The sequence below is a fragment of the Mastigoproctus giganteus genome, chromosome 13, assembly GCF_048544385.1.
Source record: "Mastigoproctus giganteus isolate SK-2022 chromosome 13, ASM4854438v1, whole genome shotgun sequence".
NCBI classification, from domain to species: domain Eukaryota; kingdom Metazoa; phylum Arthropoda; class Arachnida; order Uropygi; family Thelyphonidae; genus Mastigoproctus; species Mastigoproctus giganteus.
Genome location: NC_143587.1, coordinates 46259457 through 46274182, shown reverse-complemented (window position 1 = coordinate 46274182; position 14726 = coordinate 46259457). Strand labels below are relative to the sequence as shown.

Below are 14726 nucleotides of genomic sequence, written 5' to 3'. Positions count from 1 at the left end.
TTACATAATTGGATTATGATGTCCTTATCTCTACTAGAAAATGTTCAAAAAATCATTGATAGGACACCATGGGCCTTCCTTGCAACCTGTCTACAATGCTCTGAGAACTTCATGTCTGACTGTATCATACCTCACAAGTCCCTTTCTTCCACTACTGACTTTATTTCAACTCCACTGAGTGAATAAGTTATTTTGGTGTTACTGTTCCCTGGGTATAAGACCTTGCACTTTGCTGGATTAAAATAAAGCTGCCACTTTTTCTGACCATTCCTGAAGTCTATCTAGGTCACTCTGAAAAATCTGATTGGTGGTGATCATTAACTATTGTACCAATCTTTTACATCACTGCAAATTTAGACATTATGCCCTCTATCCCTTCATCAATGTCATTTAAGAAAATCCGAAGACAACAGTGGTTCCAATACTGATCCCTGGGGAACTCCACTTCTTACATTAACCCAATCTGAGGAATAACTATTTGTCACAATCCTCTGCCTCCTGCCCTGAAGCCATCCTGCTATCCATCTAAGGATTTTCCCTGTGATTCCAACCTGTTCTGGCTTATAAAGTAACCTCTCATGTGGGGCTGAGTCAAATGCTTTGTTGAAATCTAAATTAAAAAAAAAAAAAAAAAAAAGTTGACATTATTCCCTAAATCCAACTCATGAGCAGCCCAGTCAAAATAGCAAACCAGATTTATTAAATATGATTTTACCTTTACAAAACCATGCTGCGTATCCTTCAGAATTCTATTTCTATCTAAATGATCCTGAATTCCACCTTTCTTCATTGTCTCCATGATTTTTCCTACTATTGAAGTTAGACTGACCTGTCGGTAATTTCTCACTACACTCTTTGAACAGCCCTTATGTATTGGGGATACATTGGCACTCTTCCAATCCAATGGCATATCTCCTGAGTCTGGTGGTGTTCTCATAATTAGCCTCAACCGTTCAATGCACTCACTTGCTGCTTCCCTTAAAATTATAGGGTATGTAGCATCAACCCCAGGAGCCTTACTCACCTGTAGGCTTGAAAGTTTTTTCATTATATAATCATGCAAAATTTCAATATCATTAATTACACATTTTTAAACTTCACTCCCACAATTTCTCATTGACATAATGGGTTTTTCTTCTGTAAATATCGATGCAAAGTAACTGTTGAGTTCATCTGCAACATCAGCTGGGATATCTAATACTATCCCACATCCATTACATAAGGATCCAATCTGATTTGTCCTTCTCTTCATTGCATTTATATATGTGAAGAATTCCTTATCTCCACTCTCTTTGCTACCAGCAATTTCTCATAATCTGCCTTTGCCAGCCTAACCTTTTCTGTGGCATTATTACATATCAATTTGTAGTTGTTATACACTTCAGTATTTTTTTTATTACTCAAGTAATCTGGCAACTTGAGTATTCATCCAACTTGGAATCCTCCTTGTAGAAGATTTTTTAATAGTATATATGCATTCAAGTCTTCTTTGATTAATGTTTTAAAAGGTATACCATAACTGAATTCTGTTCAGTGTCTGTGAGATATCTACCCAGTTAATAGAAACCATGTAGCACCTTAAGCTGTCGTAATTTCCTTTTCTGAAATTATAATCCATTCCTTTGCCTTTAACTACTCTCTCTCTCTCTCTCTCTCTCTCTCTCTCTCTCTCTCTCTCTCTCTCTCTCTCTCTCTCTCAGAACTTCGTGATCACTTCCTGCTACTGGTTATTGTACTATCAGCCCTATTATGTCATGTGTTTCATGGGTGATGATCAAGGTCTAGAATATCCTTTTCCCTAGTACCCTGACATGTTGATACAAATTGTCTCCCGTGTCAAGTTTCCTTCCCATTTGCTCCAATTAATTAGAGGCAAATTAAAATCACCCATAATAAGACATTCAAGCTTACTTGCCCATTCCATTTGTATGTTGAGGTCTCATCATAATCTTCTCAATCACCTGGCCTGTAGATTATTTCCATTCTCATTATACCTTTGCTTCCAACTATCGCACACCATACAGATTGTATACTAGCATATGAAATTACTCTCGAAATTGTGTTTGTGCCCAATCCCAGTTCTCTCTTTTGTCAGTGAAAAATATCTCCCCTGTTCATTTTATCCTTCAGATATACGCCTCTATGAGTCTCTCCCCCCCGCCGCAAGATGTCAGTTGCTATTTTTCATAGCATTTGCACAAACAATCTAAGTCATTTTAAACAAAATGGTCCGATGCTGGCCATTAACCAACCTTCCTACCTTAAAATAATCAGCAAACTTTGACAACTTCCCCAGCACTTAACCTCACTGGTCATGAAATCTCATCCAATAGCTCACAGTTTTCTCTTCAGTTCGAGCTCAAGAAATACCTTAATCCATTATAGTTCCTTCTTGAAATTGAAGCTCGCCTATTTTCCTTTGACCACAGAAATCTCCTTGAGTGCTATCCATTTTATGATACTATGGTCACTAACTGCTACTGGTTCCTGCACTCTCCATTTTGGATCTTTGATGAGAATGCAGTCAATGATATTACAGCCCCTTTTACTTTCTTTGAAATGTTGGGATAATGATTCAGATGGCTCAGAAATCTGTTTTCCCATGGCATAGTGCACATCAATGATTTCTAATCTATAAGACAAACTGAAGTTACCCATAATAAGACAATTACACTTGGCTGTTCATTCAAGGTGGACTAAAGTAAATAATATAAAATCATACATATACAATCAACATGAATTGATAAAATAAAATTTAGTAAAAAAAAAAGAAAGAAATGCCTATTCATTTAGGTACTGCTTCCTGTGTTTAGTTTGTAGAAAGATGGTACAAGCCTTGACCAAAAATTGCATTGTGTGATAATGCAATTATTATTCATAGAAAATGTGAAAGTTAATATTATGCTAATGCAATACGTATTGTCACATTACACCACTGCAAATAATTAAAGGTTTGCCATCATAGAAATACACAACAGTTTTGCCTCTAAACTGAATTGTGGATTACTCATTTGCCAATAACTGATATGCACCTGCAATTGGGTAAATGCATAAAAAAAGATGCAAAAACTGCCAGATGCAAAAATTACACATAAAAATCCCTTATACATGAAAATACAGTGGGCCCCAACATCCGATGGCAATTCATTCCATAAAACCCACTGTATGTTGAAAATATTGCAAGTTGAAATCAATGATACATTGATTTCCTGTAATTTGTTCTAAACTCCTGGCAGGCAACCCAACAACACATAAAATAGGTATTTCATACATGTTATACTTGATCTGTACATTAAAAATGAGTGTTTTATAAAGATTATTTAATAAATAGTTAGAAAAGGCCTCCGTAGCCGAGTGGTCAGGAGCAGGAGTGCAGTAGCACACGCTCTTTGAGTAGACCGGGGTTCAAGTCCCTGACTGCTAAATATGGTCAATCTGCCAACCCGCACTGAACCAGCGTGGTAGATTATGGTCCATGTCGCTCAGCATGAATTGTTGAGGAGGCTTCCATCCTGCAGTGGGTTGATAATGGCTGCAGTTTACTTTTTTTTTTTTTATAAAAAATCTTAAAATAAAAAACAAACAATAAATTAGCATTTACCTTAGACTTGAAGTGCAGGGCTGATGAAATCAATAGTGATATAGTGGTGGTGGGATTAGATCATATGTCGGCTATCTTTTCAGTCTTGTTGCTACTGGAAAGCAAAATGTCAAAGGTGGACTGTTTTTTATGACTTTTTTGTAGCTTTCTAAAGTAAGAAATGACTTAGTCTTCCATTTTGCACATCATTAATTCAGTGTTTCAATATTGGGGTGTTTTTTTTTTTTTTTTTTTAACCACTTATCATAAATGCTTACAACAAGAAATGACAGTCTTCAGTTTACACGTTTTGGGCGTCCTCTTCCTCTCCAGAGTCACTCTTCATAATTTTCTCCAACTCATGTAGGTCCTCTGTCATTAGCTTACACCCATGAGCATCAATAAGGTTCTCCACATCCTCTTTGTCAACCTCCAGACCCATTGATTTACCAAGAGTGACAATATCATTTGTCAAAGCACCATCATCTTCAAAATCAGTCAAAATTATGGATGATTTTCCAGGCTGAATTTAAGCATCTGGTGGAAGCATCATTCCAAGAACTTACGATTAGCCTCACACAGTCCAGGATGTTGAACTTCGACCTCCAAAATCTTTGTGGGTGACAGAAATTTCAACAGAGATCACTGCAAAGCAACTTTCAAACATTTTCTTGACGTTTACAATGACTTCTGGTTCATTGGATGAAGAGTAGTGTTGGATAGCAAAAATTTGACTTGCACAAATTCATATTATGCCTCAAGAGGTTGAACAAGGTCGGGATCATGGCCTGGCATATTAGCCAACAGGAGCAGTGCCTTTGCAGGAAGCTTATGTTTCTCAAGATAACTCTTCACTGAAGGACAGAAAACTTCACGTGCCTATTGAAGACATCTTGTAATCCAGGCCTTATTGCTGCACCAAAACACTCCCAGCATGCCTTTGAAGTTTTGTTGTTTAATACCCTGGGTGCACGGGTAGCACAATGGTATCATCACCATCCTCCCCACATTGGGTGGAAAAGGCCCGGGTTCGAATCCTGTCAATGATGCGAGGAACTTTAATGAGCTTTTTTTCACTTTGTGGCTGAGTTAGTCTGTCTCAGACATAGATAGCAAGATTTTTTTTCCCCTAGAATCTGGGATTTTTCGTTCAGAAAAACAGAAAAATCGACCACAGAACACACACTATTAACAGATATAAGACAGCACGGCAGATGAATTTAATTATTCGTGTGGCCTAAAAATAGTTTGGCTTTTTGTTTAAATACCCTAGGGATGTTAGAAGGATACACCAGCAAAGGATTCAGCTTAAAATCTCCAGAAGCATTGGCACCCAAAGAGCAAGCCTATCTTCCATAGGGTAAACTAGCCTCATCCTTAGTGATGAACATTCTGCTAGGTATTCACTTCCAGAAGAAGCTGGTTTCATATAATTGACAAAAATACACTGCTTACACACTATACAAGCGCATCAAACAGAAGACAAAGAAACTTTTCAATATACTATAACATGCGGGAATGTTGTGCTGAACAATAATAAAGATGCTAATTGGTTGAAAATAATAATCGTATGAATGATGTTTTACGCGCCACGCTTCTGAAAATTTCCACCAATGCATCGTTCCAGCTATATCGGAAAGCCATCAGTTCCTGCAAATATCATCAGTCCTTAAAATAAAAAATCGTATGGAAGGTAAATCGGTTCCTGAGAATATTGGATGTCGATGTCATCGGAAGTTGAGGCCCCACTGTACATATATTGCTGCAAACAGCATCCAACAAGGAACTGTGAATAATAATTACATTATTACACAATGCATGAAATTGTACCCTATAAATCAACATGCATTATTTTCTTTAATACATCTTATTTTCTGAATTTAGATCAACTGTCACATTATGTATATGGTTTTACATTATTTATTACATTTCAGGGTTTTCAGGTCAGCTTTGCTCCCATTTCTGACACTGATGGCATCACAAAACTAAGTTTTCTTTAATCACTACAGTTTTTTGAAAACTGCAGAACATTTTAAAGAAACAACATTTACACAAAAGACTACATATTTTTTTTCCAGAATTATTATATAGTTGGAAAAACTTTGGAGATTTTAAAATTATTTTGTCAGGAATCCACTGTAGAATTTATAATTTGATATCCAATTCTTAATCGCCCTATAAAATAAACATATACCTTTTTTGAGTAAGAAGGTATCTAGAAAAGATACGAAAAATATAGGCATAAATTTTAAAAGTTAAATAACTTACGGCAATTTCTCTCATCAGAACCATCGCGACACTCTAAACGTCCATTGCATCTTCCTCTAAGTGGAATACAAACACCATCACTACATCGGAATTGGTCAGGTGCACATTCTGATGGTAATGCTGAAGGTAATTGAAGTACAAAGTTAACATCAAACAATGAAATTATTTATAATGGGTTATTAAATTTACAGGTGGTCTGAAAACAAACACTGGGATAGAATTTGGATTTAAGTTACATTATCATTATGATCTCTTTTTTGAGATCATCATCTGTAGTAGAAAAGATGCTGAAAAAACAAAAACAATGAACTTGCATACTTGTTAGTCCTCTGTAAGCAATAGACATTCAGTATGAGACCACTCCCTTTAATGTGTTGGGAACTATAACTAATTGTTTTTATCTGGGAATTTACTGGATAGGCTCCTGGTTATGTGTTTATGCTCTACTCCTATATTAATATCTAAGATAAAGTTTGAAGCACTTTACATGAATGTTGCCAAGAAGATAATTATTCCACTCCCATTGATACATGTTGGGTCTCAGCCAATCAACTTCACCATCCAAGTCCTGTGATAGCAAAATACATTGATAATAACTTAAGGTCTGTTTCTGTGCCTTTTAAGAAGAAAAAAATCAAAAGCCTAATTATCTATGGGACATGAACAAAACAGGAAATGCTGAATAATATTTTTCCTAATCACCTCTGGTTGTTCACCAATTACTGTAATAACAGGAACATGCTCAAAGGTACTTCTAATTACACACTAATATAAATACAAATATAATTCTGGCTGACTTCAAAAACCAGACGATTCAACCTTCTCAATGAGAAAGCAGAATCACTTTTTTATGGTATTGCCAGCAGGCAATATATCCACCCACAGCTCTCTCCAATTATTCAGTGATACCTTCAATAACCAGCTCCCCTTGAAGCACTCAGTGTTTCAACCATTCAACTGCACCATTCAGTACTGTGACAATCCCAACATCATCACTTCAAGCCAGCCAACACTGACCTTTTTTCTCAATGGTAAATGCTTCTATTGATAGAATTCCTTAACAGAATCTATAGAAGAGTATCTCTGACTAGCCAGATACCTGATGTCACTTGCCAGAACCTCAGTTCAATTGATGCTCCCTCTCCCTGACCTAATTATAGTATCCTTGCAATTGAAACACAGAAAAACAAACCATCCTTGCCTGTCAAGTCAAGGTCACTGCTATTATGAAACTAGAATGTCAATAATGCCAAGGCATCAATGAAACTAAACACAAAGAAAGAAAAGCCTCTTATGTCTCATGGCTGGAACCAAACTAGAGCAAACAGCCAATGCACTAAAAAGTAGACCTATACCTAACTGTTTTATTAACAAACCTGACCACTAAAACAAGCAGAATGTGCATCATTCAAACCTTGAATGTGACAAAAGTCACTTAAAACCCTCAGCTAGTCATCTGGCCACTTAGGACACCATTTACTCATTTTTAAAAAAAAAATGTCTTATCCACAAAGCCAAACCTACTGAAATTCATATGCTTCATCTACCAGCTGCCTCATTCATAGAACTTTTGTTCACTATTCTGGTCCCATTTCTTACGTGGACCTTCACTTGGAATTAAGACCTGCACAATTAGCATACAGTCACCTCAATCCACAACTATCCACCATAACCATTTCTGGGATGCCTATCACAAACCGTTAGCCATAATTATAAGCGCATTCTTGGACTCAGGGGAAGTCTCCACAGACTGGAGATGTGCAAATGTATCTCCAATTCACAAAGGGATCAAAGGGTGTCGTGAGTAATTACAGACCTGTTAGTTTAACTTCTGTTCCATGGAAAATAATGGAGTCACTGGTTAAAGAAGCATTGCAGGATCGTCTAGACAAGACTGCAGTTACAGTTCAGACACAGCATAGGTTTGTTAAGAGGAAGTACTGTCTGACCAATTTGATTGAATACTATGTGGTTGCAAAGGAACTGGATGCAAAAAATAATTTTGATATCATACACTTGGATTTCAGGAAAGCTTTTGATACTGCTGTGCATGGAAGACTACTGTAAAAATTGAAGTATGGTATTAAGGACAAGTTACTACAATGGATAAAAGGGTGGCTGAGTGGGAGACGGAGTGGTAATCAATGGACGCTGCTCTTAGTGGACTAATGTTATTAGTGGAGTCCCCAGGGTTCGGTTCTACCCTTAAAAGATGGTAACCGCTCTACGTCAGACTTTTGTCCCTGACAGACATACCCTGATCCTCTTGGGCCCACTGTTGTTTTGTATATTTATCAATGATATTGATGTAGGTATATCAGGCTTAATGTCCAAGTATGCTTGTTGTTTGTTTGTGTGAGCTTTACAGTGCAAGAGCAACATGGCCATAATGCAACTATGAAAAAGTTCAATGTTTTTTTGTTTGTTTTTTTTTTCAATTTGGATTACAGGTGAAGTTTAGAGTGCATTATAAATTTCTTTTTAAGTAAACATTAAAGTAAAGATTTTGTCCACATGTGCTGTATCTGCTAGGAGATGGGCAATACTCAGAGTATTTGTTGCTGAAAATGAGGCAAAGAGTTAGTCACTCACTGTTGTACATGGGGCAATCAATGAGTTTATGCTGGACTTTAATTTGGATGTTGCAGTTTATGCAACATGGTGGGTCAGCAGTCATAAGTAGATAGAGATGTGTCAAGTAGTTGATTGCGGAAACAAATTTCCATCTGTCATTGTAGAAGTTGACAGCTTAAATAGATTCAAGGCAGAACTAGACAAACATTTGGATTGAGTGGATGGATGAAATGAGAAGGGGTTTTTTTTTTTTTTTTTTGGTTGATGCTATATAAGCTTGCTTTCTTGCATCACGTGCTTTTACTAATGCTAACGCTAAGTGTGTGTGTGTGTGGGGGGGGGAAGATCTGTAATTGGGCTAATACAACTTGGTCCAGTATTTGTGAGAACTGAGAACTACTCTGTTCTCACAAATACTGGACTTCCATGGTATGAGTTTTTTTTAATGCCAAGTAATTTGTTATTGGCCTGACTCTGCCAGATGTGTTACCATTGTTCAAGACATTGTTCCTTTATAAAGTACTTTTAGTCAAATGCCGGTGTAGTAAAGGTTTGGGCTATAGGATCGGTGGTAGCTAGGTTGGCCTTCATTTCTACAAATTACAGCATTACCAGGGATCCACAAAAGAGAACTTGTTTCTTCTTGTTTAATTTAGTCAGAGTATTCCAGATGTCTTCAGATTCTGTTGTAGAGTTTGGATAGCACTAATACAGTCTGTACATAAAACAGCTATACAATATGGTTGTTGAAAGTGCATAATTTAAGGCTATGTTGATAGCACAGAGTTCTGCAGTATAGCTACCAACATTCAGTAGGGAGTTTCTTGGATATAGTAATGTTGGCAAATACTGCTGCTGCTGCACCAAACTTAATTGTGTTTTAGACCCATCTGTGTAGATTGGTGTGTACTGGCCAGGCTCAATTCTCATTGCGGCATGTATTTGCAGTAAGTTAAGTTGGGATGAGGTGCATTTTCCCCAGGCTATCAACGAAAAGTCACATGGTGGTATACAGTATGTCCAAGGTGGGATTTTATGAGAGGCAGTGGGCTGTATCTTACTAAGGTTAATTTGCCAGTTGGCCTGCAGTGAGCAAAGATGCATCTCAGTTGGTGGGTTTATAGATGGATAGGCTCTGTATAGGTTTTCCCATTTAGAAGAGAAAAGTCCATTCTAAGTGGGGTGGTTTGGATGGCCCCCTTGAGTTTCGCTGCATAATATAATAAAAGCATTTGTCTGCATATCTGCAGGTCAGTTTCATGTGCATCAGCGTATAAGCTCTGGACCGGTGATGTATGGTAAGCCCCCAGTGCAAGACAGAGCACTGTGGTGTACAGGATCAAGCCAATGTAAAGCACTTATTCTAGCAAAGCTATAAACTAGAGAACATAGTCTAGACGTGCCCGTATTAATGCATAGTAGAGATGTAGTAGCATGTAATGGTCAGCTCCCCACATTGTGCCTGATAGAACTCTTAAGATGTTAAGCTTTTTAAGACAGTTAAATCCGGAGCATTTTTATATGCTCAAGGAAAGAGTTTTTTCGTCAAATATCACACCAAGAAAGTGGACACTAGGGACCACTGGTATGATTTGATTTTCTAGTTGAAGTTCTGGGTATGGATGTAGGTTATGGTTCCTGCAGAAGTGTATTCCAACAGTCTTTTGGGGTGAGAGGCAAAAACTGTTGTTTTGGGCCCATTTAGCTATTTTGTTGACACATTGCAAATGTCTTTCTATCATCTGCATATTAGACAAATGGTAGACGATACTGAAGTCATCGGTGTACAGGGTAGTGGATACTGTTTGTGGCAGATCCTGTGGTATTGAATACATTATTATATTAAAGAGGGTAGCAGCACTTAGCACTGATCCTTGTGGGATCCCTTCTTCCTGTATGAACTTTGAAGATAAGTAGTTGTGAACTCTACACTTGAAATGTGCGGTGGTGTAAGAAATTTCTGATAAACTGTGGTAGATATCCACATAATCCCAGACTGCATAGAATTCACACTATACCCTATCTCCAAGCATTGTCAAAGGCTCTTTCAAGGTCAAAGAGCACCATGGAAAATGTTCTTTCCATACGAAGGCGTCATGGATGTTTATTTCTGTCTTAATCAAAAGGTCAAGAGTGGATCTACCTTTATGGAAGCCACACTGCACTGGATTTATAAGGTCAGTTCAAGTTAGAAACCAAGGTAGTTCAGTTTATTTTTTCCATAACCTTGCACATACAGCTGGTGAGTGCAACAGGTTGATAATGTTGCAAATTTGTAGGATCTTTTGCTGGTTTTGGAAATGCCAAAACATAAGCATGCCACCATTTGTCTGCGAAAGTGTTTTCTTTGAATATTCTGTTGTAGAGCAATAGCAGTATCTTGAAGGCTAGTTCAGTAAGTTTTGCTATCATGATGTAATGAATTTCATCTGGCCCTGCTGCACTGAGTTTAGTGGAGGCTAGAGCATGGTGTAACTCTGACATTGTGAAGGGGAGACTGTATGCAGCATTGGATGCTGATTCAAAATTGGTTAAGTGTTTTTCAACTTGTGCTTTGTGTGCCTGGAAGTGTGGCAAGTATGGTGTCACAGCTGAGATTTCCATGAATGATCTACCTAGAGTGTTTACAATCTCCTCTGGTTTTTTTAATATCAAAGCCATTGAAAGTGAGCATGGGACAGTTGGTGCCTGGGTGTTTTGCATACATAGTGTATTTTGTATTTTGGCTCAAATTGTTTGGGTTTTTGTCATTTTTGTAATTGTGAAAGGCAAAACACCTCCATGCTTCCCTTTTGATGGTCTGCCTAACTCATTTTGCATTTGCCTGTTTAAAGCAAATGAGGTTTTCTGTTGTTGGGAACTTTCTGAAGATGTTCCATGCTCTGTTCCTCTCTTTTTTAGCAGCACTACATTCATCATTCTACCAGGCTTTTGAGTTGTTTTTTTTTTTTTAGAACGCTTCCTGCATTCTTTAATTTCAAATTTTTGGTTAAGGTGGGCATATGCCCCTTCTGTCCACCCCTGAATATGCCCCTGCAGGGTAATGATCACTGCTCAGTGAATTGCTATGAACAGTCCATCCAAATAGAGGACATGGTTGCTGAGCATAAAGATACATCAATAGCTGATGAAGATTCTGTAGGAAGATGAGTATCAGTGTGAGCTCCATTATTGAAGCTATCAGATTATGTTGATCAAGTATTTTTTCAATAATTTATCCACAATTTATCCATAGCTGATGAAGATTCTGTAGGAAGATGAGTATCAGTGTGAGCTCCATTATTGAAGCTATCAGATTATGTTGATCAAGTATTTTTTCAATAATTTATCCACACTGATTTATCCTGCATTCTTTAATTTCAAATTTTTGGTTAAGGTGGGCATATGCCCCTTCTGTCCACCCCTGAATATGCCCCTGCAGGGTAATGATCACTGCCCAGTGAATTGCTATGAACAGTCCATCCAAATAGAGGACATGGTTGCTGAGCATAAAGATACATCAATAGCTGATGAAGATTCTGTAGGAAGATGAGTATCAGTGTGAGCTCCATTATTGAAGCTATCAGATTATGTTGATCAAGTATTTTTTCAATAATTTATCCACACTTGTCCAGGTTTATGGTTTCTCCACAACTGATGGTGACTGTTGAGGTCTCCTAAGATACAGTAGGGTTTGGGAAGTTGTATCACTAATTCTGTCGGCACAGTTTATATTTTGGTTATGTGGCAAGCAGTGGCGGATTAAGGTTGGTTGAGGCCCCGGGCACAGAAGAAAATATTGGTCCCTTAAAAAAAAAGAGACAGGGAAAATAAAAATACATGTTAACCATTTTTTTGAAATAAATAAAAAATATGTACTATTAATGTTTTATTTCCAATAAAATTTGAATATAATATATGTATAATATAATTAATAATAGCATAATAATAATCACAAAGTTTTGAACTAATAGTTGAACATATTAGTTCAACTAATTTGTTGGGGTTTTGCGTGGCCCTTCAGAAGTCGGGGCCCAGGGTGCACGCCCTGTACGCCGGCCGTTAAATCCGCCTCTGGTGGTAAGTATAGTGAGACTATGGTCAAATCGAAGTTAACATTGACTCGTGCAGCAACTCTCTCAAGGTCTTTTCTAAGCAGGATTGATTTTGATGGTATCTGGGAGTTTATGATCAGCATTACCCCTCCATGTGCAAGATTGTTTGGATTTTGTGCAACATGATCTTGCCGATGTGTATGTATTTCCAAAAGAAAACATTTATATTTTGTGTTAGATTGGTTTCCTGTAGGCAGAAGGCAATTGGGTCACATTGTGAAAGGAGACCTTTGATGTCAGTCAAATTGCTACGATAGCCTCTACAATTCCAATGTAAGAAAGTAAGCATTATTTGGGTTTAGTGGAGCCTTCGATTTGTTTTCGAGGGAGAGAAGGTTTGCATTGCTCTAGTTTGCCTTTCCCCTTCTTTGGGAAATAAGGTTTCCCTGTATCCATCTCTTCATTGGTGAAGAGTTCCAAAACCTGTTCATTTTGGTGTAAATTATCTTCTGAATCCATGCAGTCTGTTTGGCTTGAATCAGGAGTGGTAGGTATTGTAGTATTCTGCTGTTGAACAGCATCTGGTTGTACTGCGATTGGCATATTTATAGATTTCTTTTGTTTGATTTTCATTTGATTGGTTGGTACTGAGCACAATGTTGACCCTGCCCATTTGGCTAGTGATTTACTTGGTGGTATAGTTACCTTTTTTCGGGTAGCAATTGATGTATGTTTTGTGGTTATTCAGGCATAAGTTGGCTTGTTAATATTTGGAACTGGTGAGGATTTTTTAGCCTCTTGGTAGGTTACATTACGTTGAGTTTTGTACTGCTGTATCTTTTTTCTCCGCTTCCAAAGGGGACAACTCCTTCGAATACACCAGGTAAGCTTCTTTACAGTTAAGATAGTCTGGTGTTGTGGCTGTGCAATCTGTGCTAGTGTATGCAGTGGATCCACATCTGGCACAGGCAGCTGCTCCTCTGAAGACTGTCTGTGAGTGCCCAAACTTCTGGCACTTATAGTAGCATAATGGTTTGGGATGTAGGGCTTAACTCAGCAATTGAGGTAACCTGCTTTGATCAGCGTTGGTAGTTTGAGATTGTTAAATGTGAGGATTATATTCCAAGTAGGAACTAGTATATCATCTTTCTTTGTCAGTATTCTCCTTACATCGATGACACCATCTCTTAGTTTCAGTTCATCATCTGACAGATTGATGAGGTCCCATTCAGTGATGACACCTCTTGATGGGGTTCAGGGTGACAGAGGTTCCACCAGAAGTTTAGTTTTTGTAGTTGTTCAGACTGTCGAGCAGTGGTAACTTCAACCAATAGGTCTCCTGATCTTAAGCAAACTGTCTTGGGAGTATCTATTCTGTTCTCTAGGCATTTGTGCACTAGGAATGAAGACAGTTTTCCAATCAGTTGTTTTTCAGTGGAATTTATGATTAGGAAAGTTGGAGTTCTGATTCTGTCTACTTCAGTCTTTTGATGTTTTGCTGCAACAGAACCAGACCCCTCTAATTATTGCCTTGTCAGGATTTCTTCTGTGCACCCAGTAGTTTTCTGGGTTTTGGGAACTGCTTGCTCCATTTCACCCTAGACGGCAAACTATAAAAATGCTTTCATTTTTATCCCTTTTGCTTGCCTATATGAAGTAGTCTATGCTTCAAGATACTATACTTTTGTCACAGCCCTTTATATTTAGGATTACAGCACTCCCTCGGAGATAGCTGCGTTTCACTTTCATTTTCGCACATGCAATCAACATCGTCCCAGGGGATGCGGTCATTCAAATGCTATACCACTGTTAAGTGCCAGTCAATTAGTGATGTCAGGTCATTCCCCCGATAGTAGCGGGCAAGCATCGAACATGTAATATCTCCAAGAACGGTGAAGGCAGAGGGCGACTATTGTCAGAAATAGAGAAAAAAAATTAGCAGAACAAGACACGATTTCTTGCATAATCAGAATCCGATAAACACATCGACTGTCATTTCTACATTCCTTGCATAGAGACGAATGAATTTATGTCTGATAACCCCACTAGAAAGATGAGAGAAACTGCTCTGTACAAATATGGGATTTCCTTTCTCCACATAACATATTTTTAGTAGTGTCCAGTCACAATAGATGACAGTTCCTAAATACCATTTTCCGGCCCACATAATTAACCCGTGAAATCAGAATGGGTCATGGGAAACTCAGGAAGGGAGATGTGGAGGTGTATATATATATATATATATATATATATGAAAAGGGGATAGCAAA

The 14726-nt window shown here is 37.9% G+C and overlaps 1 protein-coding gene across 11 annotated transcripts in view; it reads right to left on the bottom strand.

The window, feature by feature from the left end:
* Window positions 1-14726, bottom strand: part of trol (terribly reduced optic lobes) — a 1731230-nt gene that overhangs the window by 1344307 nt on the left and 372197 nt on the right. For all 11 annotated transcript variants that reach the window (XM_090387691.1, XM_090387694.1, XM_090387699.1 and 8 more), the window contains one exon: window positions 5849-5968. In XM_090387691.1, coding sequence (XP_090243817.1) covers window positions 5849-5968 — 120 coding nt within the window. The remainder of the gene's footprint in view (window positions 1-5848; window positions 5969-14726) is intronic.